Here is a 26,366-nt window from a genome sequence, read left to right on the forward strand (position 1 = left end):
GATAAGTCACAGCAGAAACAATTTAGAGAGGCTAAGAAGGTTAGAGTTTCAAATATGAGTGAACGTATTAGTGCTGTTATTTACTACGATGGTGAGGTTTGTCACACCGAGAATGGTGTTGTTTTTTTGTCAGAGAATACGGTGCGACTGATTTTTAACCAGAACATAGATTTGACAGAACTTCGTAAAAGAATTAGGCGTAAAATTTTCGGAACGACGCCAATGAAAGTTCTGCCAATCACGTATCGATTTTGTTCTTCTGTTGATCCGGTGACATATGACTCGTTCGACATAAAAGGTGCTTGTAGCTTGGAGGCAATGGTGCAGACTCATCTTGCTAGTGGAGCACCTTATATTGAGTTATATGTACAATTTACATCGCCAACTGATGTACTTGCAACCGGTGTTCGAGATGTATACACCACCCCTGGCCGACACTCGGTCAGCGGGTTACAAAATACGGAACAGCCCATGTTCGATAGCGGTGTCGAATGCACATCCCCTGCAAGACACTCTGTCGATGGATAGGACATGTACGTCGGTGGCTCGATGTTTGATGCTGGAAATACGTACTGGAGAGCGGCATCAAGTTCTAGCGGGTGGCAATCTACATCCAATTGGGGACGTTATCAAATGCCCAGAAGAAGGGATGATGTACTCCCTACGACGTCAACCGGTGAGGGGACCTCGTACACTGCATATGATTGTGGGTTAGAAGATGACTCCGATGTGGATCCACCTCGAGAGCCCGGGCCGGATGGTGCAGAAGTTGGCTTATTTTCTGAACTGGAGCCTATTCCAACAAAAGCTGAAGATGCTGAAAGGAATTCAGATGAGGAAGAAAATCCACGATTCAGAGCATACTCACCTCCAGCCCACATGCATAATGTCGATCTGTCTGCAGATGATGCGTTAGAGTTTCCAGATCTACCACACCGGTTGCGTGATCGTACAAGTTCGGGGGTAGATTTCGATGAACTTGAAGTTGGTAATCAGTTTACCAACAATGATAGTTTTATTGGTGCTTTGAAACAATATAGCATCAAAAACGGCGTTAACTACCACGTCGTTAAATCAAAATCTGATAAGTTTGAGGTGAAGTGTGCGGTGCAAGACGGCACATGTTCATGGAAAATCTACGCCTAGTTAAGGAAAAGGACAGGGTTGTGGGAGATAAAAAAGTACAAAGGTTCACATACAAGTGCTGCAGGTACAGTATTGACAATATCTGAATAATACTTTTATTATGCAAAGTTGCATTATTTAATGTACTCCCTTTATAGGTGTTTCACAAGATCATCCCAAAATGGATTCAGCTATTTTAGCTAGCCTGATACTGCCCACGATAAAAGCAGATCCTAAGACTTCAATGCCGGTGTTAATTGCCAATATCCGTAGCCAAATGGGGTACACGCCCTCTTACCGCAAGGCTTGGATAGCTAAGCAAAAGGCGTTGGAGAATATGCATAGTGGGTGGGACGTCTCATATAATGAAATATGGCAGTGGTGTCAGGTGCTAGAGAGATACGTCTCAGGTGTCATCACAGACCTTGAAACGGAACATGTGTACTACAACGGCCGATTGCTACGTGGATGCCAAGTGTTCAAACGCCTGTTTTGGACCTTTAAACAATGCTGAGACGCATTTCCATACTGCAAGCCGTTGGTACAAATTGACGGTACCTTCATATTCGGTAGGTATACTCATCGGCTATTGCTTGCAATGGCACAGGATGGCGGTGGAAGAATTCTTCCAATTGCATTTGCAATAACACCGGGCGAGTCGTATGATGACTGGGATTTCTTTCTCTCTAGGTTAAGGAGGCATGTGTGCCCCCAACCTGATATCTGTGTTATTTCAGATCGGGGCGCCGGTATACTAGCTGCATTTGATCGAGAGGGAAGCTTATGGTAGCGCACACACCATAGATATTGCCTAAGATACTTTGTTTCGAACTACTACAGGTAATATCCATCTAATAGCGAACGATGACAAGTGACCAACATGGGTATTTAGTCTATATCTATGTTATTTCGTTTGTCAATTTGAATTAGTTTTATTGGTAGAAGTGGTATAAATTATTCGTTATGATCTTATATTGGCAGGGTATGAAATAAATAAAGATCGTTTTCACGAGATGTTGGCAATTTTACATTCAATTAAAGGAGAAGGGGCGGACTACCTTTGTAACATACGTTTCGAACAGTGGGCACAAGCATACGACGGCGGCCTACGATATGGCCATATGACGTCAAACCTGGCTGAATGCATAAATTTTGTTCTTAAAGGAACGCGTCATCTATCGATAACATCGGTTGTGCGAGAAACATATTTTCGTTTTGCGGCGTTATTTCCAAAGCGAGCAACAAGTTATGCAGGCCAGATGCAGGGAGGCCATGTATGGTGCAGTAAGGTAGTTCAAGAAATTAACAAGGCCAAGGCGAGGGTAAACACCATGCATACAGTGTGTCACGATCGAGACAATTTATGGTTTCGCATGACAGAGTTTGACAGCCAGCACCAAGGTGTTGTTGGCGGGCAATATCGTGTACACTTGCGAAATAGGACTTTTGACTGTGGGATGTTTGATGCACTTCGTTATCCATGCGCTCATGTTATTGCAGCTTTTCAGAAACTCTGTTTGGATCAGATGAGTTATGTGGACAAAATGTACAAATTAGAAAACATGTACAACGTTTGGAGACACGTTTTCCCACCGGTCCTAGATGAACGTAAGTGGCCGCCCGTATCTCTTGCTCCTTTTAAGCTGTTACCGGATTGAGAATTACGTCGCAAACTAAAGGGTCGACCTTGCTTGACTAGAATACGTAACAATATGGATATCCGAGAAACAGCCAGTCAAACGAAGTTGTGCGGATGGTGTAAGAATCCAGGCCATACAAGTAGATCATGCCCTAATCGCAAAAGTTGAATGTAATTGTAAAAAAATTAACTTTGTGCAATTATTAATTGATAAATTGTATTAACTCAAAAAATTTTATTAATGGTTAGTAAAATTATCAAATTATATAAAATTATTAATTGTTAGTACCAGTCAAAACATTTTTCCAAATCTAACATTATGTGAATGTAAAATTATTAACTCTAAAAATTGTATTAATGGTTAGTAAAATTATCAAATTATATAAAATTATTAATTATTAGTAGCAGTCAAAACATTTTTCCAAATCTAACATTACGTGAATGTACAATTATTAACTTAGTTTAGGGTTTTAATTAAATTAGGTTAGGGTTTTAAAGTTAAGGGTTAGGGTTTTTAAGTTAAGGGTTAGGGTTTTTAATTAAATTAGGTTAGGGTTAGGGTTTTAATTAAATTAGGTTAGGGTTTTTAAAGTTAAGGTTTAGGGTTTTAAGTTAAGGTTTAGGGTTTTAATTAAATTAGGTTAGAGTTAGGGTTATTAATTAAATTAGGTTAGGGTTAGGGTTTTAATTAAATTAGGTTAGGGTTTTTAAAGTTAAGGTTTAGGGTTTTTAAGTTAAGGTTTAGGGTTTTTAATTAAATTAGGTTAGGATTAGGGTTTTTAATTAAATTAGGTTAGGGTTTAGGGTTAAATTAGGTTAGGGTTTTTATTACATCAAATAAACTTCTATTTTATTACATCAAATAAAATTCTATTTTATTACATAAAATAATATCAAAATAACTCAAAAAATTTCTATTTTTTTACATAAAATAATATCAAAATATTCAAAATATTTGTACAAATAAATTTAAATACGGCAATCAATGTCTATGCCCGGGGGATTCAATGCCACATGGCGGCCGTCGACGGTTACGCGCTGGATTCCTCCTTTCTCTAGCTTCCGGCGGCGGTTGTTGTTCCTTCAGTGGGGATCCTGATTCTTCCGGTTCGGCATTTGGTTGTCGAACTTGGGACGATGATCCACCTTCAAAGAATAGTGTATGCGGAGGTGTTTGCATCAGAAACGGCGACGGTGTTTGAAACTCATACGTTGGTGAGGATTGGTAAAAAGGAAAGCTCCCTAACGACCCCCCTGGCGATCCCTCGTGCGCCGCTGGCCTATACATCGGCGGTCCGCTCGGCATAACAGGAAATGGAGTTGAACCGGGCATTTGGCTCCAACCTGCCATAGGTTTCGGAAAAGGATACATATAAGGGTTAGGGTACATATAAGGGCTAGGAAACGCACCTGGCATCATTTGAAAAGGCGGTTGCGTGGGTATCATTGGTTGAACTGCTGCGTCGATGCTCTCATTGGGCCTGGTGATTGCATGGCCGCTGATGATGAGCCGGGTGAATGTCTGGGCCTCGTTGAGGGGCTGCCTTCGTCGTCTTGTCGTCTTGGATTTAGAGGCCCGCGCCTTTCCCTTTCGACACATATTTGCCACTGCCTCTCCTCTGGCGTCAGTAAATACGGCTTGCTATGGATCCTAAACCATGGCATGTATTCTGGAACGCACGCTAACTTCGGAATGATGATTGGTTTTCTAGTAGGTAGATATTCATAACGATCTTCCCACATTTCTTTGTACTCAGACCAGTATCTCGTCCAATCTATATTCAATTTCCGAAGGTCGACTTTGTGTTGATCGTCAAACACTTCAGGATCCACCGGAATCGGTTGTCTACATCCAAACTGTCGTAGCACTCTGTCTGTCTGGTGCGGCTTCACGGTTGCGTAGTTGATCAACACAACTTTCACGTGTCAAGCTTGTGGATTTTGTAAAAACTCTTCCGGGATTACTGCCCGAATTGCCGGATCCTCGTATGGTGTCCATTGAAACTATATGAACATGATAGAAATATTAGTTATACACATAATACTAAATACTAAATACTAAATACTAAATATCGATCCACTAGCGAATGTATGGAAATATCTATTTTATTTAAAACTTACTTGTGCTTCTGACCGTTGGTCCAATAGAAGCCGTATATCTTTAAGAGAGGACGGTAATCGAGCATGACTTGCCGGATGGTTCCACCTAATTAAATAAAATTTTAGCATACTTTTATTTTTAAAAATCTACATAATAATTGTAAAATCTAATATAAAATTTACCTCGTTATGAGTGGGAATGTATATGGGTGGTCCACTCGATGACGTAGAAATGAAAAGCGAAACCGTGCCCACGACTGCAGTAGTGACAGGCAACCTCCGATTTTTGCTCTCCTCGGTCGCGTCGCCCCGCACATCTCCCGATATAACGTTGCCAAGACGGCAGACCCCCAACTCATTTCACCGGCTGCTCTAAAATCAATGAGTTTCAGCAGCCATCTTAGATGTACGCGGCTCCGTGACGTGTCGGGCATCACATAATCTCCAATTAATTGAAGAATGTATGCCCGAGCATATCAGATTCTTTAAATTTCGGTTGAATCTTCATCCGGATCAGGGAATGTGTCACGTAACCAGCCCATCTCGATCTTACCTCCCTCCATTTTCTCCGGAATAGCATCCAAAATCTCGTAGCACACCGCCCCCCAATCGCTAGATTGGGCAGACCCGATGACTGGGCTCCTGTCCACCGGCAATCCCAATTGTAGACTGACATCTTCAAGAGTGATAGTGCACTCTCCACATGGAAGATGGAATGTGTGCGTCTCAGGTCTCCACCTCTCGATCAACGCACTGATTAGTTTCGGGTCCACCTTACATCCTCGGCCTACCGTCGCCACGTGCCAAAAACCCGCTTCCCGCAGGTAGTTCTCTACCAACGGTGATGGAGCATGCATATTCCGGATATTGCATTCCAATACCCGATCTACAGACTTTTATAACAAATAAAAATTAATAATTATCTAAAATGCATAAATAAAAATTCTTAAATAATATTTAAAATTAAATTTAATACTTACCATTTTCATTTGTTCCACCGATATGTGATGCTCATCAAGACGAGTCAATTCTCCGGCCATTGCTGAAATCGTACAAATTTTTACGGTTTAAAAAAAATTTTAAAAATATATTTTTAAAATTATTTAAAAAAAAGGAGTTAAGAGAAACTTAAGAGGAACTTAAGAGAATTTTTGAAGGAAATTGAGAGGAAATTTGAGAGAGGATTAGTTTGTGAAAAAAAAAGGGTGGGGGTATTTATAGTTTTTTTTACCGTTGGGGGGGCAACGGTCAAATTTTTGACCGTTGAGCACCTTTATTCACGCATGCAGGTCAAGTCCGTCCTTAAGTAGCGGTTTGTTGCCACGTCGAACTTCATGTTGGCGTGGACGCGATTTCGCGGAAAATGGACCATTCCGGTAAATAATTAAATAATGGGCTCATTTTGGTAATTTTTGAAATAAAAGGGCTTTTATTGGTAAATTGCCCTTTTTTAAACAATTAAGTCTTTGTTTTTTTTTTTTCATTGAATTGAATGCTTAAACTTTTAAAATGTATCAAAAAGATCCTCAAGTTTTTAAAAAAAAACAATTAAGCTTTTGCTCTTCTTCTTTTACACTCAATTAGGTACTTGAATTGTCAAAATATATCAAAAGACCCTTTGATCATTAAAGTTAATTGTCCCTAATTTTTTCAATTAAAACCACCTTATGTCAACCATTGACAAAAAATTATAAAATAAAATCAATAAAAATTTATTAAATTTATTAAAAATATTAAAATTATAAAAGTCATAAAAGAATATAAAATTTTATAAAAACCATAAAAATTATAAAATGCATCAAAAAACCATTTAACCATTAACTTTAATTGTTGACTATTAAAGCTAACCACCCCAATTATTTTTCAGTTAAAACCATCATGGGTGCAACACGATTGCAACACGTGATGAAAATGATAAAAAATAAAAATCAATAAAAATCGTTAGCAAAATTGTTAACTCTTAAAATTGTTCCAATCTCAAAACAATTATCATAAAATATCAATAGCTTAGCAAAATATTATAATATGTCGTTAGCAAAATTGGTACTATATTAAAGTCTACTTCACTTAAGTAACATGATAAAAACGTGGATTGAATAATCAAATTTGTCGATTAAATCTTGATTGGTATGAGTATTATTATTAATATAAGATAACGTAGATTCGAAACAATAAAGCAATTACCATCCTATTTATAAATAAAGTGACTTGAATTTATAACATTATAACAATATATCAACTCAAAATGACAACAACAAAAATGTTGTGATGACAAGAAAAATGAGAAACCCATATTTAATGGGCCAATTTGATTATTACATTTATAATTTAATTAATATAAAAATAATTCGATTTTAACAATTTTACTTCTAAGTAGTTGGTTTAAATTGATTTTGTAGATTTTATATAAAATATATATAAAAAAAACAATGATAATAATAGTTGTTTCTCTATGAAAGGTCAACTTGTTATTTGTCGGGTGTATTTGACTCGGTTTGATTTTTGGACAAAAATTTAATTGAACCGCTCCATTCGGTTTTTCATTTTTGTAACTAAAATCATATTAGAAAAAATTGAAATATTCAAAACCGATAATTGTGGTTCAATTCGGTTTGGTTTGACAGTTTTTACCAAATTGGAGCTTTGTAAATAAAAACAATATCACCTTATTTTGGGCCCCAAAAAATCTAATATTGCATTTTTTTATTTCACAACAATCATAATATATACTCTAGATTCATTTGTATCATAATCATCAATACAGCCATTTAAAAAACCAAGTTGTTGATTGAGTCTTAACTCGATTGGCATCAACATTGTTGCCAATGTAGGAGGACGTGAGTTCGAGTGCGTTGAAGCACATTATCCTCCTATTCAAGGGTTGGGGAGGGGCTATGGGTAGTTTTAAGCATTGTATCAAAAAGAGCATATATGATAAGAAACTATAATGAGATTAATGTTTAAAAAATCATTTTAAGTTAAGCTAATAAGTTGATAAATCATTCAAAGTTGTTAAAAGGAAAGCTAATACATAAATCATCAGTATACCTAATGTTTTTCTATTTTATTTTTTAATTAGTTATAACTAAGTGATTATAATATGTTATATAATTGATTAAATTCATAACTATCAAACATATATAATTGTGAAAATTTACTTATTTTATAAATAAAATATTATAAGGTTTAATAAACTATTTTCCTAAAATTAGAATTATGCTTATAATTATAATTATTATATTTAAGAAATAATTCACTAACTCTAATATAAAACAACACTTTTATAACTATATTTTTATAAAATATTTCCATAACTTTATATTTTGTATGATCCTATCTAGTTGTGGTTTATAATAATAATAATAATAATAATAATAATAATAATAATAATAATAATAATAGGGTTAAATGAATTAGTTCATATAAACATTGAAATGATCAATTTATTATCTTATTAAGACTATTCCTTTAAACATAAGTTTTTTTTCCATTCATGTTGATTTGGGTAAAACAAGTTTCAAGTGAAAAAATCAAACCCAAATTGAATTATACGGTTTGGGTGATAACACCAACCTAAAACTAAACTGAATACATCGATTTGAATCGGTTTTTCAATTTCCTCAATTTCTTTAATCAACCTTAGTGACTTATCTAACCTGACCTGACTTAGGTTGAACTTGAACAAATAATTTTTATTCACGAACTGACCCAAATGTAAATAAAATATTTTAAAATTTTTAATTATCAAAATATATAAATCTTAAAATAAAAAAACCCAGAATTAAAAAATTCATAAAACCAGATTTCGGCCCGATCTGGTCCATCAACACTTTTAGTAAAGACTCGTATACGTATAATATAGATTTCACAATGTGATTTGAATGATAGTTTGATAAATGTGAAGGCGAATATCAATAATAAAAATTATTTGGTAAATTAAATTGGCTGAAATTTAAATTGAATTTATGACAATAATTTAGAGTATTAAATTGAAATTTTAAATTAATTTAAAAGTTAATGTTTATCATTTTTAAAAAAAGCTTAATGCATTTTTAGTTTTTAAGTATATCATTTTATTTTAGTTTTTAAGTATATTGTTGCCAATATAGGAATATCTGGGTTTTAGTGCGCTTAAGTATATTATCTTCCTATCTATGGGTTGGGAAGGAACTATGGGTAGTTTAGACATTATGTCAAAAAGAGCAAATATAATCAGAACCTACAATAAGACTGTTAAAAGAAAAAAAAAATTTCTACTGTTCACAAACTTAACATTTTTGCTTCAAATAAAAATTCGCAATGAAACTAATATAAAAATTGGTAATAACGTGTATGCTATTTGTAGCACGGGTCTTGTTTTCTCTCTGTAGCACAGGTCTGTTCTGTAACACTCCAAACCCGGCCTAGACGTTATAGTCAAATCCGAGAGTGCTAAAATGAAGGGTTTTGAAAACAGTGTTACTTCGATAAAACCCATATTCATTAATATAACTATTACTAAAAGCGTTATTTAATTAATTCATTTTCTAAAACATAGTTTATAGCGGAAGTCTTAAAAACCGTTATATTTTAGAAATTTAGTTCGTATTTTCAGAAAAACCTTTGTTTTCGTAAAACCGTGATTTTAGTCAAACGTCGCAGTAAAAGTTAAAATACATCCAAAAACAAAAATAAAAATCAAACAGTCCAGAGAGTCCAATAATTACAAAACTCTTAAAAAATAATCCTTAAATTAAATAAAAACCATTATTTAAAATAGTTCATGAACTCATGGTCACCATAAGACTCCGTCACACCGATTCGCCTAAGGCTGTGGATTACCTGAATAGAACAAACAAACAGATGTGAGTTTTCGTAAACTTAGTGTGTAACCCAACAGAAAAAGACATATAACATACACAGATTTTCATGATTAGTCAAATACAGATTCAGATCTAAGCCCATAACAGATACAGTTATAAGAATCGGATAAACAGCACAAATATAGAGAGTCATACCCCCATCCTCTACACACCATCTCCGACCATCCTATCACACCATGTGGGGTTGAAAACACCCACTCATCCCTACACACCATATAGTGTCGATGCGACACATTACAGATAATATGCAGTCAAGTTGGTAGAAAATAGGCGAAGTATCGCCATACAGATCACTTCCTCCACATATACAAGACCCACCCCAAACACATATATAGAATACAGATATAGAAATAACATGTTTAACATGTTTAACATGCTTGTATACAGATAACATGTATACTTAAATAATATAGTCAGACATACATTTAGTATCCTACTCAGATCAGTCTATCAGAATATCATAACACACAAAATAAGGTTTGGTTATCCCTTACCGACCCTATGGTAGGCCAACAGTCGATCAAAATGACACATGCGACTCTAAGGAAAATTTCAAAATTATGGGCCCACATACTTGTGTGGCTTGCCCGTGGGGCCCACACGGTCTCGCCCAAAACCCACACGCCCAATTTGGCCTAGCCTGTGTGGCCCACACGGCCACACTCTCACTACCACACGGCTGTGTCCCGCGCACAACCACACTTTTGTCAAACACACGATCGTGTCTCGCACACGGCGCACATGCCCGTGTAGCGTCGACATAATACTTTTTTGGCTTTCGTTGAAACTTGATTTTTCATGTTTAGGGTACACATCTGGTACGTTTTCGCAGCGAAACCACTCCCAAGACCACCAGCACCTAAAAATAGAATATCCAACACCTTTTAGCAACCATATTATGAGTCTAACACGATTTACCCAATTACGCATAACCTGACTTACTGTTAACAAACAACCACGACCTCGAATCAAGCCGTTGAAGTAAAATTTTTCGCCTCACAACCTTCACCTAACCATAGAATTCATCGCTTAATCACCAATTACTGGCTACCATAACATCGCTAACATCTCAAAAATTCAAACGGTACAGCAACAAAGTTCCACTTACCAAGCCGATTAAAGAACTCGACAATTTCAAAAGTACGATTGAACGACAGATTTACAAACAGAATTAAAGAAGAAGAAGAACGAAACAAAAGATTTACCAATGGAGGGAAAAACGTCAAAAACCACAAAAAATTAAAGAAAATGTCAGAGGGAAATTTGGGGGAAGAGAGAGAAGAACTTTGAAAAAAAAATAAATTAAAAATAAATTAAAAATAATATAATCAAAATAAACCCCTCCCACAATATCACAACTTCCCATTAACAACTCAACCTCAAAATTTCAATACCACTCAAACTCTTTCAGCCAACCGAAACAAAAATTAACACCCTCGCTCCCACAAGTATTCGAACACAGAATCTCTAGCACAACAACCTCCTTACCACTCGAACCAGTAGACTCATTTTAATATGAGTTAACTAAATATAAACTATAACCCAACCCACCAAGAATAAGGCTAGGATAAAAAATAACCAAAAATTTCCAAATGTGAGACTTGAACCCAAAACATCATACACACACACAAAACACTTAACCACTGAAGCAAATTCACATTTATATCAGATTCCACAAAAATAGAAATAAATCATTCAGAGCGTTACATGTTCTTTGGTTTTTTTTCATTGAGTTTTCAAGTTTCTTTTGTGAATCTTTCTGTGTGAGAATTTTGGAGTGTCGTTTTACTATGGAAAAGGAAATAAAGGGTCTCAATCTTGAGGATGGGGAAGAGGAAGGTTTGCTTCTGTCGATAGATTTGGGATTTCAAAGACCGACGTATGAATATTATTTAGTAGGGAGTTTTTTTACTGCGAGTGTTGTTCATTTTCTGGCGATGAAAAACACAATGGCAAATTTGTGGTATCCTCTAAAAGGTGTTCAAATATTGGATTTGGGGACAAGAAGATATTTGTTCAGATTTTTCTATGAGATGGACATAGATCGGGTTATGAAAGGGACCCCTTAGACGTTTAACAATCACCTTTTAATTCTCCATTGATTGGAAAATGGGGAAGATCCAATGCAAGTACCATTAGTTTCGATGACTTTTTGGGTACAAGTGCATGAATTACCTCTATGTTTATTCTTAGAGGTGGTGGCCAAGCAATTGGGGAACTTTATAGGGAGTTTTATGGAATATGATCCGAAATAGATAAATAGGGGATTGAAAAGTTATCTTCGTATTTTGAAGAGGAGGAAGAAAATTATTCTTCCATCATTGAAATTTACTTATGTGAATTTTTGATATGAAAGGCTTACTATTTTTTGTTTTTTATGTGGCTGTCTAGGCCATAATGATAAGTTCTGCCTGGTGAGATTAGATCGAAGAGAAGAGAATTTGGTGTTTGGGAGGAGTATTTCCCTGAAATCGCAAACGAAGGGGGGCAACATAGAAACTAGTGTTTGGCTGAGGGAGGAAGGAGATGATGCGTTTTCGGAAACAAGTCTAAAAATGCCTGAATCAAAGCGCAATTCTAGGGATGATTGAGGGACTGATCTGTAAAATTATATTAACCCAATTTTTTGTTTTAATTTGGAAGGATCTCAAATAAGTCCTGATTTGAATCTGATTGGATCATCTAGTGTAATGGACCGACTTAATATGGAGCATTATATTGAAGAGAATCTAATAATAAATATCGAATGGAAGAAAAGGCCTAGAATATACGAATTGATTCCTAATGCTTCTGACTTATCTAATTCATTAGGATTTATTGTTTAGCAAAATAATACTCATGTTCATCAAGGATCAGTGACTACCAATGGGCAAGTTGACTGGACGCAATGAAAATTCTATTTTGGAATGTCTGCGGACTGAGGAGTACGCGAGAAATACGAATACTTTGTTTCATGTTGAAGTCTATTAATCCTCAAATTATTTTCTTTATGGAGATGAAACTAGATGCTAGGTGTATGGAGAAGGTACGTAGAAAATGTGGCTTTATAAATGGTATAGAGTTTCTGACAGAAGGTTCTCAATGGGTACTTAGCCTTGCATGGAATGTCATTGATATAGTTAGCATTTAGAGTTTCTCTAAAAATCATATTGATGTCGTTATCAATTAAGGTAATGATAGTCCGATATGAAGACTTACGGGTTTTTATGGAGCTCCAGATATAAGACATAGAGAGGGAAGCTGGGATTTGATTTGAAGTTTGAAAAGAAATTGTGACCTACCCTGGATCATTTCTGGTGATTTTAATGAGATTTTGTTCTCACATGAAAAAAAAAGTGCCCTAAGGGATGAAAGGCGTATGGAAAATTTTAGACAGGTACTCGAGGAATGAAATTTGGTTGATGGAGGCTTTTCGGGACCTTGGTTCATTTGGGAAAGGGGAAATTTACCAGAAACTAATATTCGAGAAAGGTTAGACAATTAAGTGGTTAATCAAGAATGGATGAATCTTTTTCCTAATTTTCAATTGATCCCCTTCCTCATTCTTTTAATGATCATTGTCCGTTATTAATTCATACGAAAAAGAATGCGACTTGGGGAAGACAATGAAATTTTAAATTTGAAGTTTAGTGGGTATTAGAAGAATCTTGTGAAAAAGTAATTCGCCAAGTTTGGAAAACCACATCGGGTGATATTTTGCTAAAGCTGTAGGTCCTAAGGAATGCCCTTATAGAATAGGAAAGAAAATTGAGAAAAAGTCAAGGTGATGTATCAAAAAAACTGAAGAATAGATTGAAGATGCTTATAGAAGGAGAAAGGATGATGAGACAATGGCAAAAATTATGGATGTTAAACTACAATTAAACTGGAATATGGAAAAACAGTAAGCTTATTGGGGACAGAGGGCCCAAGCAAATTGGTTAAAATTGGAGGAAATGAATATAGCGTTCTTTCACAAATTTGCTTCCTAAACAAGATACATGACTTGGATTAGGGGTTTGGTGAATGCATATAGAGTGATCACGAACGATGAGGACTAAATGGAGAAAATTGCTCGAGAATATTTTTATGTTCTATTCACCACAAAAGGAGTAAGAGATATGGGGCATATTTTGTCAGGGGTGGAGCATTGCATAACAAAATAGATGAACTAAAGGCTTACAGCAAAATATTTGCCTGATGAGGTGTTTAAAGCATTGAAAGAAATAGATCCGACTAAAGCAGCTGGTAATGATGGTTTTTCGGTAATTTTTTTCCAACAATTTTGGTATATTGTTGAAAAGGACGTGAGCAATTTCTGCTTGAGCATATTGAATGAAGGTATGTCTTTGGAACCAAGCAATGTTAGAAATATTGTTTTTATACCAAAAATTGTTCAGCTTACAAATCTATCCAATTTTGGACCAATAAGCCTTTGCACAGTTCTTTATAAAGTCATCTCTAAAATTATGGCGAATCGTTTTCAAAAAGTTTTAGAATGTTGTATTGATGAGTCTTAAAGAGCCTTTGTTCTGAGCAGATTAATATTTGATAATATCCTCATTGCATATGAAATTTTGCATGCATTTAAGAAAAAAAGAAGAGGCGGGAAAAAGAGTTTGGCATTGAAAATAGATATGAGTAAGGCCTACGATCATGTTGAATGGCCTTTTTCTGAAGGAAGTGCTTTTAAAAATGGGTTTTGCTAGTTCATGGTTGGAATCCATAATCCATTGTTTAAAAACAGTCACTTATTCAATTGTGGTTAATGGGAAAAAAAGGTCAAAAATTCCTTGCTACTAGAGGATTAAGGCAAGGGGATCCATTAAGCCCATGCCTTTTTTTGATTTGTAGTGAGGGGCTATCAACCTTAATGTGATTGGTTGAGAGGGAAGGATTCATAGAAGGGTCTAAAGTCAATAAGAGTGGACCAAAAAATTTTCACCTTCTATTCGCTGATGATAGTATTCTTTTTTAGGAGGTTTCAGAAAGGGGGCACATGTGCTTAAGGGGATTTTGAAAGAGTACGAAGAGGTGTTAGGTCAGTGTGTAAACTATGAAAAGTCTACATCTTTTTATAGTACAAATACTTCTGGTCAGGTGAGAAATTCTGTTATGCAAGTTTTGAATGTTAGGAACTCTATGAATCCTGAAAAATATATTGGATTGCCTAATATGGTTGGTCGGGGTAAAAAGTTGGCTTTCCAGATTCTAAAAGATCGAATGAGACAAAAAATCAATAGTTGGAGTTCTAAATATTTATCAAAATAGGGGGAAAGAGGTTTTCATAAAATCTATTCTCCAAGCAATCCCAACTTATTCGATGGCTTGTTTTTTGTTGCCAAAGTCATTGTGCCAAGAGATAGAGAACATATGTGCAAATTTCTGGTGGAGGAAAGGACCAGGGTTCACTGGTGTGAATGGAAACACTTATGTGTCTCAAAGGAGAACGGGGGTTTGGGTTTTCGTAGTTTTGCTCAATTTAATTTGTCCTTACTTGCCAAGCAGGGATGGAGATTATTAAATTATCCAAATTTCTTAGTTGTGTGTACTTTCAAAGCAAAATATTTCCTGGAAACTAATTTCTTGAGTTCAAGGTTAGGAAATATACCTTCTTTTACCAGGAAGAGTATTTGGGCAGCAAATGGAGTTCTCTAAGATGGCTTGTGTTGGCATGTGGGTACTGGAACCAAGATTTATATCCGTGATTCAGCATGGGTACCAGGAGCTGAAAATTACAGAATATTAGATGGTAAGAGATGCCATGAATCTTTGAAAGTGAGTGATGATGAGTCATCATCATATGATTATTTTGGACTATATCTTACTTACATTTGATTGGTTTCCTGAGATTTTTTATATGCTTTAAATTCATTTTAGTGATTTGACTTTTTTTGTTTGAATTGTAAAAATTGTGTATTTTTTGTGTTTTTCATGCATTTAGTTTCAATAAAATATTACATGTGAAATTTGCAGGTAAAACAGGTTTAGGAAAAAAATGTCAATACATGGAACCATAAGATTAAATGCACTAAGCCTAAAGTTGATCCAATCTGATGGACATATTCAGAACTTTCAGTCGAAACACTTCTTAGTGTTTCGATCATGTCTCGAACTTCAAGACTCCATTTTGGGTGTACCTTATATAGTTGGAAGGGGATTTGTAATTTGAACAATTTCAGAACTTTCAGTCGGAACACTTCTTAGTGTCCAAAGCTCAAAGATTAAAAATTTGGAATTTGAACACATTCAGAACTTTGTTGGAACATTTCTTAGTGTTTCAATCATGTCTCAAGCTTCAAGACTCCATTTTGGGTGTACCTTATATCGTAGGAAAGGGGATTTGAAGATCTATTCAAATATTGGAACACCAACACCAAAATGCATCAGGAAGAGATCCAAAAGCAAAGATAAAGTTACAAGTTTCACATTGATAGACAATTTTGATGTATTTTCGTGTTTGGCTCATATCTCCTAACACAATTGGAGTTTGGAGTTGAAATTTTTACATCATATAGACAAGATGCAAACTATCAATCAACTCTCTTCGACATTTCCCATTGAGAGACGTTAACTTGGGCAAAAGGAGTCATCTTTTAACATGTGAAAAATGACTCAAATGATGACAAAGAAGTAGGCTTAGAAATTTATTATTAGCAATTCCTTTGTATTGTCATTTTCCTCTTCACAAATCTCTATAAATAGCCTTTGGTTTCAGCATAGGAGGGATCTTGAAGTCATTTGCCTGTTAAATTTTTGTTTGTTTCATTATTCGTGTAATATTTCAAGATTCTAATTGAGTAATAATATTGACCATTTATGTGTAAAATTTCAAGATGTTTAAAAGTTTATAAAAGAAATTGTAAAAGATAAAAAAATTATTAAAATTTTACAAAATAAAAAATTACAAAGTTTTGAAACAGTGATGGGGCAGTTTTAACCCAAAAGGATTAACTGTCCATTAGAAGTGCTTTATAACAAATTACAAGGGAGGGTCTACTTAAATTAGTGTAAAATTAAAGTTACAAAAACACAGTGTAAATAAATCTCTCCAAATTACAAAATATAAAATAAATATACAAATTATAAATTTAATATATATGTATAAATAAAAGAGGGGAGAGATCCACTTATACAATCTAATATTTTTAAAACCAACATTTTTCAAATTATATCCACTTTCATACACATATTTACTTGCATATTGAATTAATTAGTATATGATTCATTTTTAAACTCTAAATTTAACTTTTATAATTAATTAAAAAAATAAAGGATTATAATTTAACTCTAAATTTAACTTTTATTGATAATTAATAAAGAAACAATAATAAAATATTATAATTCAAACTAATTATTACTAATAGAAGCTCAAGCGTATTTAGAGAAACTAGCAGATAGCTAAATGGATGCTTTAGTTTTGCTTCAAATAGGTGGTGGGAAAAATATGGCATCATTGGTCCTCTTGGAGCGGAAAAGCTTCTCTGTCTCAGCAGGAACCTTGAATGCTGCTTGAAGAACTTCTGGTGATATAGCCTTCCATGCCCCAATGCTTCCAGCCAAGTGGGTGAACATAGGGCTGCAAATCAAAACCACAACATGTTAAGCTTCATAATCTGCATATTAATGGAGTTTTAATGGATTTCAAAGTCTTGGAGCTTACTTTGGGGTGGTGATGATTGAGAACCATCACAAACCACCTGGATCAGCAATCTTTGAAACAACAAAGAACCTTGGCACAATCAACAGATTACCTGCTTTCACAATGGTTTCCAGGACCCGTTTGCCGTCCACACCCACCACTTGGAGACGACCGCTGCCCTTAACTATGTACGTTACCTGCAAGGCTGAATCACAAGAAAAGCCAGGGGAGCACATTGCATTACCTTCCAACCTAACGAGATCGGCCCCGAGACCAACCTGACCCACCAAAGGGAGGTTTTGGGTGTTCAAGAGCACGACATTGCCAGCGTTTTTGATATCGGTATCTAACGGAGCTTCCTTGCAGTTCAGGGCCATTCCTTTGCGGTGATCCGGCTTCGGTTCAGGCATCTTAACATTGGCATCAAGCTTGACAATGCCTTTGCCTGTTTGGTTTCCAATTAAGGCTTTGGCAATGTCATCATCCACATCCCATGCCCTTTTCACAAAATCAGTTGTGAAGCCAGTGAAGATGCCGTTGAAGCCAGTCAAGAAGAAATCAGTGAACTGACCAGGTTTATGGCCTTTTGAGGTATCTCCCATGAAAAGGACCACCAACTCAGTGTCCTCCTTGTTGTACCACCAGGTGATAACACCAAATGGAAGAGCAATTGCATCACCCTTCTTGATTGCAATCACTTTCTCCTCAGATTCAGGGAGAATAATCCCAGCAACACCACCTCCTACATTTAGAGATCAACACAATTCGACTTAATTGCAAATTGAAATTTCAATCAAAACCACATGCTGTCATTGATCGACAATTGTTCCATCTTTGGAACTTGAAAAGCAAAGATTGGATTGATGTGAAACCAACGTTCTTTTTTGGAAAAAGAAAAGTTGGGTCTTTTTCTATATCAAATAAAAGCAACACAGAAAAGAACAAAAGAATAACACATACAAAGTTTAAAGAAAACAAGATCATTTGGTAGACACAAACACATAAAGTCCCTAAAAGAATCACAACAAGGAATAAAATTTGCAGCCAAACCCCAAACATCATAACAAAGCATAACGATATACCACACTGAATAACATAAACCATAAAAGAAAGGGAAAAAAAGAAAGATTTTGAGCATATCCCAACTCTGATCATATATCATAAAATTCAACAAAAATGAAAAAGGACAAAAACCTAGAAACACAAAACGGAAAAAGGAGATGAATTTGTGAGAATAATAATAATACCTTGAAGGACATAAGCGACCATGGAAGAATCAGAGTAACGAGGGAGGGCAAAGCCATTCTTTTCAAGGGCCAGCTTGGCTGCACCAATGTTGCCTTCACGCAGCATAGGGAGTTCATTGGGGCACCAAGCGTAGTAGCTTCCACCATCGTCACCGTACACTTTCTTTGCCAACTTTGGAGAAAGATCAAGCCCCATTTTCTCGATTTCACAGAAAAACTAAAACCCAAAATCCCAGAATGAAAGAAGAACTGAAGCAGTGGAAGTAGAGAATTATTGAGGTGTGATTAAAGGATATTTATAGGCGTGAGATGAAAGATATTTGACTTTAGCTTGATCGTCCATATCCAGAGTCCAATATATTTTGAACTTTTAAAAAGATATCATTCTGTTGTCATTTGTTAACAAACAAGGAAATTTTTTAAAAAAAAAACCAAGGTATTCAATGGAGTGCTTTATGTCGCTCACGAATTTTAAGATTGTATATACTTAATATGATAATGGAAATTTTTATTATTGTTAAGACAAAAGAAACATTGTTGTTTTACTTAACCCTGTAATTTATTGTCAAAAAAAAAGCTATGTAATTATAAATGACAATATTTTAAAATAAATTATAATAAATATGAATATTATTTTTATTTAGTTTTTGGGTGATCAATATATACGGTTATTACTTGAGTTTCCTATACCTTACCATTTTGGTAATATGGATATTATTATTACATCCATAAAAAGTAATTATCTTAATTAAATCAAGATTTTGAATTAATATATAATAAGGGTTAAAGCTGAATAATAATATGGATATTAAATAGAAAAATAAGCATTTATTTTAATTAAGATTTATTATTAATAAATAATAAGCTTTATACACCAAAATATTACTTACTACTTACTGTGTGATGCTGGTTTTGGATTCTTCTCATTCTTTAGTGTTATAAAATGCTTGTTGAAAAATACAATAAAAATAAATTTATCCATTAAATAAATTATTATTAGAATATATGTAAGAAAAAATTTAGATCAAAACAAAATTATAGTTTCTTTTATCTTATCAGATATAAAAATAATAAAAGAATTGCATGTTTACATGCTAACTTTTAGTGAGGTTAAATGTTAGCAAATACATATTATTTGAAATTACGAGAACATCTAAAAAGTAAATAAATGCAAATTTTAAAGTAAATTTTTCGACCATATCTTATACATATAATATATAAAAAATTCTATTGAAAAGAAATCGACTTAAAATTTTGTCACGTGATAATTTAAAATTGTGTCATATGTCATATGTCATGTCAATCAATTATATGAAATATATATAAATCAGTTGTAATAAATATGAAAAATAACATCAATATTAATTATAAAAAGAATCGATTATATATAAGATTATATCAAAGCATCTCTATTAATAAGTGTTGGGTATAATGATAAAACATATTGTACTCCTAAGGGAGGAGATGCAAATTTGAACTTTGAAGACAATTATTGTTGAGAGGAGCAGCCACGAATTCCGAATATGAACTGTAAAAATGACATGAGTTATACCAAAAAATATCTTTTAAGAAAAGTTTTGTTTTTTTAAAGAAAAAAAAGACATTTTTTTCTTTTAAATAAAATAACCACTGCAGCAAGGTTATAAATAGCTTTGTTCAATACCCATGTACACCGGTTGGAATCAACATCAACAACCAACAAGGCTACCACCAAGGGTGGGGGTCACTTGAAAATGCAGAGCTTGTTTAGTTTCAATGAGCCAACTCTGGAAAGTTGGTATGCCACTTTGTGAAGCTCCCATCGAATGTGTCTCAACTGTACAATTCAATAACATCTGTACAATTCATAAGCCAACCACACTTCAGAACAACTACTATACCAGGACCCCCGCTCCAAACGAGCTTAACAAGGAAGGCATTATCATTCTCCGTTTCGACGTATTGAAACCCCCTATCCTAAGAAAACTTCAGGCTCTCATATAAGGCTCTAACCTCCACATGAAAAATTGAAGACACCTCAACACTCATGGAGAAGTTAGCGACCTAGCCCTCAGTTGCTTCCCAAATCATGCCTCCCATAGCACACTATTCATTTGAGTCAACACCAAACCATCCATGTTAACCTTTACCCAATTCTCACTTAGAGGTCGCCAGCTAGACGTATGGAGTTGTGACAAATGGTTTCAATGTTGCTACTAGCCATAGTGAAACTACATGCCTAAGCTAAGCTTGTTGCCACAAGTTCCTTACTACTGCTACTCGAGCTCTTAAAAGGAAAATCACATTGGCTCTTCTAGAGGAACCAATAGCTAACCAAGAATAGAGTGGATCACTCACCTCCATACACCTCTAAGGCCACCATATTTTGCAAATTCCTTGAAACCCACTCAAAATTGAGCCACTGAAGAAGCTGTCCAGCAGCCTTGCTAGGAAAGGCCACGTCAAACCACAGTTGCGAAGTGTCGGTCACTTAACACATGTAGGATCATTTTCGACAATTCCTCATAGCAAGCACAATACCCCTCAGAAACTATACCTACACGAACCCTCTTTGCATTTGTTAAAAGTTGATCACGATGCAAAAGCTAAAAAAAGTCCAAACTTGCTGAGGGGTCTTGATTCTCCAACACTGCTGCCAATCTTTTCCTATAGCTAGTATAGCAACATGGCACAAACCCTTGAATGTGGTAACCATAAAAAACTAGCCACCCAATGATCATCTCCATGCTAAAAGGTCGTCCTTCGAAGGTAGCAAAACAGACGCAATACGTAGCAAAATGTGCTGGAGAAACAACCACTAGAGGCACTCCCAAACCCAATTGCCTCGTGTATCAAACATATCACACACCCGAGTGTAATCCTCCAAAAGAAGTGAGTCCGTATAGTAATGTAACACCCTATACTCGGTCCTGTCACCTAACCCAAGCTATAAGGTATTACAACTATTAAACATCACTATCATTAAAAATTTTGGCATAAATAATCAACAAATCCATAATGCAATATAAATACAACTATTCAACAATATTCAATCCAAATTGAACCTTAATCAAGCTTACATAGCTCTTAAAATAACCTAGGAACAAATCAAAACTAATCTGAAACTTTTAAGAAAAAAATAGGTAAAAAGTGAAAACAGGGGTCACATGGCTAACCGCTTTCAGACGTACCAACATCCAGAGTAGAAATCTTACGCAAATATATGGAAAGGCGATATCTGCAAGTATATGAGTCAGGTTGTAATATAGTTATAATAGAGTAAATAAGTATTCCGAGGATCGTACCTAAGGGAGGCAAACACTAAATTAATTTTACCCTAAGCATAAATAGATCTAATTAGTATTTTAAATGAATTATATTACGATGAATAAAAAGAAAGGTTTGGTGTTCTAAACTAACAATAATAATAATGGAAAGAAAAGAAATAAATAAATCTTGAGAAATTAAATAATAAAGTATATCAAATCTGGGCATAGGTGAGTAGCTTGCTTCGGTAATCATAATCAATTGACGCTTCAGGTTCTCTTGTTCAATCAACTAGTTGATATCCCACCAGAATCTTCCAATCTTCTACTAGAATAATGAGTCGGTAAGAATTACTTATCTTTCGACTTCATAGTCCAAACCGGTTTAGGGTTAATGTGTTTATGGATAGGCTATACCAAATTTGGGTTAATTCCCACCTTAATAACTTCTTAGGGTTATCAGGTCTAGGGTTTAGGTTCTTCCTTTCCTAAACAGCTGATTTGCTAAGAGAACCCTACAAAACAGTTAATTAACCATACCTCCACTCTCTAATCCCCCACAGGAGGATTAGTTCCTCATGGATCTCATAAATCTTCTTTCATACATGGCCTGCAGAATAAAGCTATTCTTCTAGAGTATGCTGAATTCCTTATTATTAAAGAAGATTTCATCAAGCTTTCTTGTTTTTTAAGGTCTCTGATTGTTGTTGTTGTTGTTTGAATTGTCTAACTCCTTTTTCTACTTTGAGCAATTTCTACCTCACATTGGGTTCTGGTAAATGCTAGATATTTTTTTATGTCTTCTGTAAAAAAAATAGAATGCCGATAATGACAATGTATCGCAAAAAAAAAGAGAAAAAAATAAAGAACACACAGATTTTATGTGGAAACCCTTTCGGGAAAAAACATAGGCAGAGGAGAAGATAATTCACTATGTCGAATTCGAATGAATATAAAAGGGGTAGACTATGTCTATTTATAGGCTTGTAAAATCATATTCTAATAGAAGGAGTGTAGTAAGATTGAAACAACTTATTCTAATCAATATCAAATAGATGAAGTTTAATAAGGTTTAAAAACCTTGTTCTAAAATAAAACAAAAGAAGTGTAGTTGTATATGGATTTTACTTTTATTTTGTTTTACTACTGTATTTTATTTTAATAAGAATTCGGGTCACACAATTCTAACAATCTCCACCTTGACACGAATTCTCAATGAACAAGTTTTTCATCGCAAACTCTCAACGAACAAGTTCTCCACATCTTCCATAAAACCCCTTAAGGGTTTAACTTCAACAATGAACACCAACAAGTCTAAGCAATGCTCAAGCTTAGTTATAGGAAGTGACTTAGTCATCATATCTGCAGGATTTCCATGAGTACTAATTTTGCTCACAATAATATCACCACGAGCAATAATATCACGAATAAAATGATATCGAACATCTATGTGCTTTGTTTTTTCATGAAACATTTGATTATTTTGTAAGAAAAATGGCACTCTGACTATAACAAAATACTGTACTAATTTGAAGGTCTTCATTAAGTTCACTAAAGAGTCACTTCAAGTAAATGGCTTCTTTACAAGCCTTAATAATCGCCATGTACTCAGCTTCAGTGGTAGACAAAGCGACTGTAGTTTCCAAAGTGGCTTTCCAACTGATTGCACAACCTCCAATTGTAAAGACATAACCTATGAGAGATCTTCTTCTATCAAGGTCTCTAGCAAAATAAACATCAACATACCCAATGATTCCATCTCTAGTTCTTCCAAACTGTAAGAAAACATCAGTAGTACCTCGTAAGTATATTAAAATCCATTGAACTGCATTCTAGTGTTCTTTACCGAGATTTGTCATGTATCTACTAATTGTACTGACTGCATATGATAAATCTAGACGTGAACAAACCATAGCATACATGAGAGATCCCACTACACTAGAATATGAAACATGTAACATGTACTCAATCTCATCATCTGATTGTGGAGACAAAGTCGATGAAATTTTGAAATGGGCTGCTAAAGGAGTATTAACAGGTTTAGCACTCTGCGTATTGAACCTGCAACGAACTTTCTCAATGTACCCCTTCTGACTTAGGTACAATTTATTTGCTTTTCTATCTCTAGGAATCTCTATACCAAGTATCTTCTTTACTAGTCCCAAATCTTTTATCTCAAATTCTTCACTTAATTGGGCTTTGACATTTCTTATCTCTCCTTTATCTTTCGCTGCTATCAACATGTCATCAACATAAAAGAGTAGATACACAAAAGAACCCTCACTGTTTTTCTTAAAGTAAACACAACTGTCAAAGTTACTTCTTTTGAAATCATGAGAAGTCATAAATGAATCAAACCTCTTGTAGCACTGTCTTGGTGACTATTTCAAACCGTAAAGAGACTTTTTCAGCAAGTAAACATAGTCCTATTTTTCTGAGACTATAAAACCCTTTGGTTGTTGCATGTAAATATCCTCCTCAGGTTCTCCATGCAAAAATATAGTTTTTACATCTAACTGCTCAAGCTCCAAATCATGCATAGCCACAATACTAAGAAAAGCTTGAATCTAACTATGCTTCACAACTGGGGAGAATACATCTATGAAGTCCACTCTTGAAATTTGACTGTAACCCTTTGCAACAAGTCTTGCATTATATATAAGTTTTTCAACTTCTAGAGTCCCTTATTTCTTTTTAAATATTTCTTTCGAAATACTCATTTATAACGAACAACCTTTTTGCCTTTAGAAAGTTTCACAAGATTCCAAGTTCTATTTTTGTGGAGTGATTCCATCTCCTCTTGCATAGCAAACATTCACTTTTCTAAGTCTTCATAGCCAACCGCCTCAGAATAATTAGATGGCTCTTGGTTTTTATCTATATCTTCAACCACATTTAAAGCATAAACAACTAGATCAGCCTCAGCATACTTCTTTGGATGTTTAATATCTCTTCTAGTTCTGTTTTTGATGATAGAGTATTGTGGTGAATAAGCAATTCTATTCTGAATTTCTGTACTAGCTTGAGGAGCCAACTCTATTGTAGATTTTAGATTAATTTGATGCTCCACTTGCTTTTGATGTTCTTTATTAGAAGAGTCTTTAAGAGATAAGTTAGATAACATAGTAGTTTCATCAAAAACATCTCTGTTAATCATAAATTTTCTATTTTCAGGATACCATAACTTATACCCTTTTACACCAGATTTATAACCAAGAAAAACACATTTAATGAACCTCGATTCTAATTTTCCATTATCAACATGATCATACGCAGGACACTCAAAGATCTTTAAATCAGAACCATCAGTAGGATTACCAGACCATAACTCTAGTGGAATCTTTTTCTCAATGGCAATGAATGGAGATCAGTTGGTAAAAAAATGCAATAGAGGCTGTTTCGGCCTGAAACGACTTCAGTAAGTTTGCATTCGACAAAATACATCAAACTTTCTCCATGATTATTCTGTTCATTCGTTCTACAATTCCATTTTGTTATGGAGTATGACAAACTGTCAAATGTTTCACGATCCCTTCTAACTTGCATAGTTTATTAAACTCATCAAAACAGAACTATAAACCATTGTCTATGCGGAGGTGTTTTATTTATTTTCCCGTCTATTTTTCAATCATAGTTTTTCAATACTTAAATGCAGAAAACACATTGCTTTTCTGCTTCAGGAAAAATGCCCAAACTTTTCTAAAAAAATCATCAATAAGAGTTAACATATAATTAGCTCCACCTCTCGAAGGCACTCTGGATGGCCCCTACAGGTCAGAATGAATATATTTCATTGTTCCCTTTGTGTTATGGATTTATTTGGTGAATCGAACTCTTTTTTGCCTCCTAAAAATGCAATGCTCAAAAAATTTCAGTTTGCAAATTCCTTACCAATCAAGAAGTCCTCTTCTGCTCAATTCTGTCATGTCATTCTCACTCATATGCCCTAGGTGCATATGTCAAAGTCTAGTAACATCATCATTTGACAAGAAAGAGAAAGCGACAGTTGCATCACCAGTAACAGTAGAACCTACAAAATATATAACTTGACAGTCTTTTTCTACCCTTTCATCACAACGACGGAACATTTAGAAATCTTTAAAATCCCACTTTCAGCCGTGTATTTGTACCCTTTTGAATCAAGAGTACTCAAAAAAATGAAATTTCTCTTTAATTCTAGAACATGTTACTAAGTGTTCTGACAACTCCATCAAACATCTTAACTTTAATCGTTCTAACACGTGTGATTTTACATGAAACATTATTTCTTATCAAAATAACACCTTCAGACACTATTTCGTAAGTTGTAAACCAATCCCGACTGGGACTCATGTGGTAGATGCAGCTCAAATCAAGCATCCACTCATTGCTCACTTTAGAACTGTTGACAAAAGCGACTAGAAGTTCACTATAGCTGTAGTCTTTTACAACATCAACTTCACCAGATTTTTCTGGGTGTTTTCCTTTTTGATTCGCAGCCTCCCTTTTAATCTTATTTTGTAACTTATAGCACTCAGATTTAATGTG

The 26,366-nt window shown here is 34.8% G+C and overlaps 1 protein-coding gene across 1 annotated transcript; it reads right to left on the reverse strand.

The window, feature by feature from the left end:
• Positions 1 to 16,982: 16,982 nt before the first annotated feature.
• Positions 16,983 to 18,977, reverse strand: LOC105784337 (glutelin type-D 1). The gene is made up of 3 exons (XM_012610194.2): positions 18,595 to 18,977; positions 17,369 to 18,089; positions 16,983 to 17,284 (listed from the first exon to the last, which is right to left on the reverse strand). Exons 1-2 carry the CDS (start codon positions 18,788 to 18,790, stop codon positions 17,395 to 17,397), a joined length of 891 nt encoding a protein of 296 aa, XP_012465648.1. The 5' UTR covers positions 18,791 to 18,977; the 3' UTR covers positions 16,983 to 17,284; positions 17,369 to 17,394.
• Positions 18,978 to 26,366: the final 7,389 nt, after the last annotated feature.

Source organism: Gossypium raimondii, chromosome 13 (assembly GCF_025698545.1).
Source record: "Gossypium raimondii isolate GPD5lz chromosome 13, ASM2569854v1, whole genome shotgun sequence".
NCBI lineage: Eukaryota > Viridiplantae > Streptophyta > Magnoliopsida > Malvales > Malvaceae > Gossypium > Gossypium raimondii.

What these genes read in the sequence shown, in the direction of transcription:
- LOC105784337 (XM_012610194.2), bottom strand. Translation starts at nt 18,790, where the DNA reads ATGGGGCTTGATCTTTCTCCAAAGTTGGCAAAGAAAGTGTACGGTGAC. An exon ending in GGTCGCTTATGTCCTTCAAG is followed by an intron (nt 18,090 to 18,594) that starts GTATTATTATTA and finishes CTCTAAATGTAG; the next exon opens with GAGGTGGTGTTGCTGGGATT.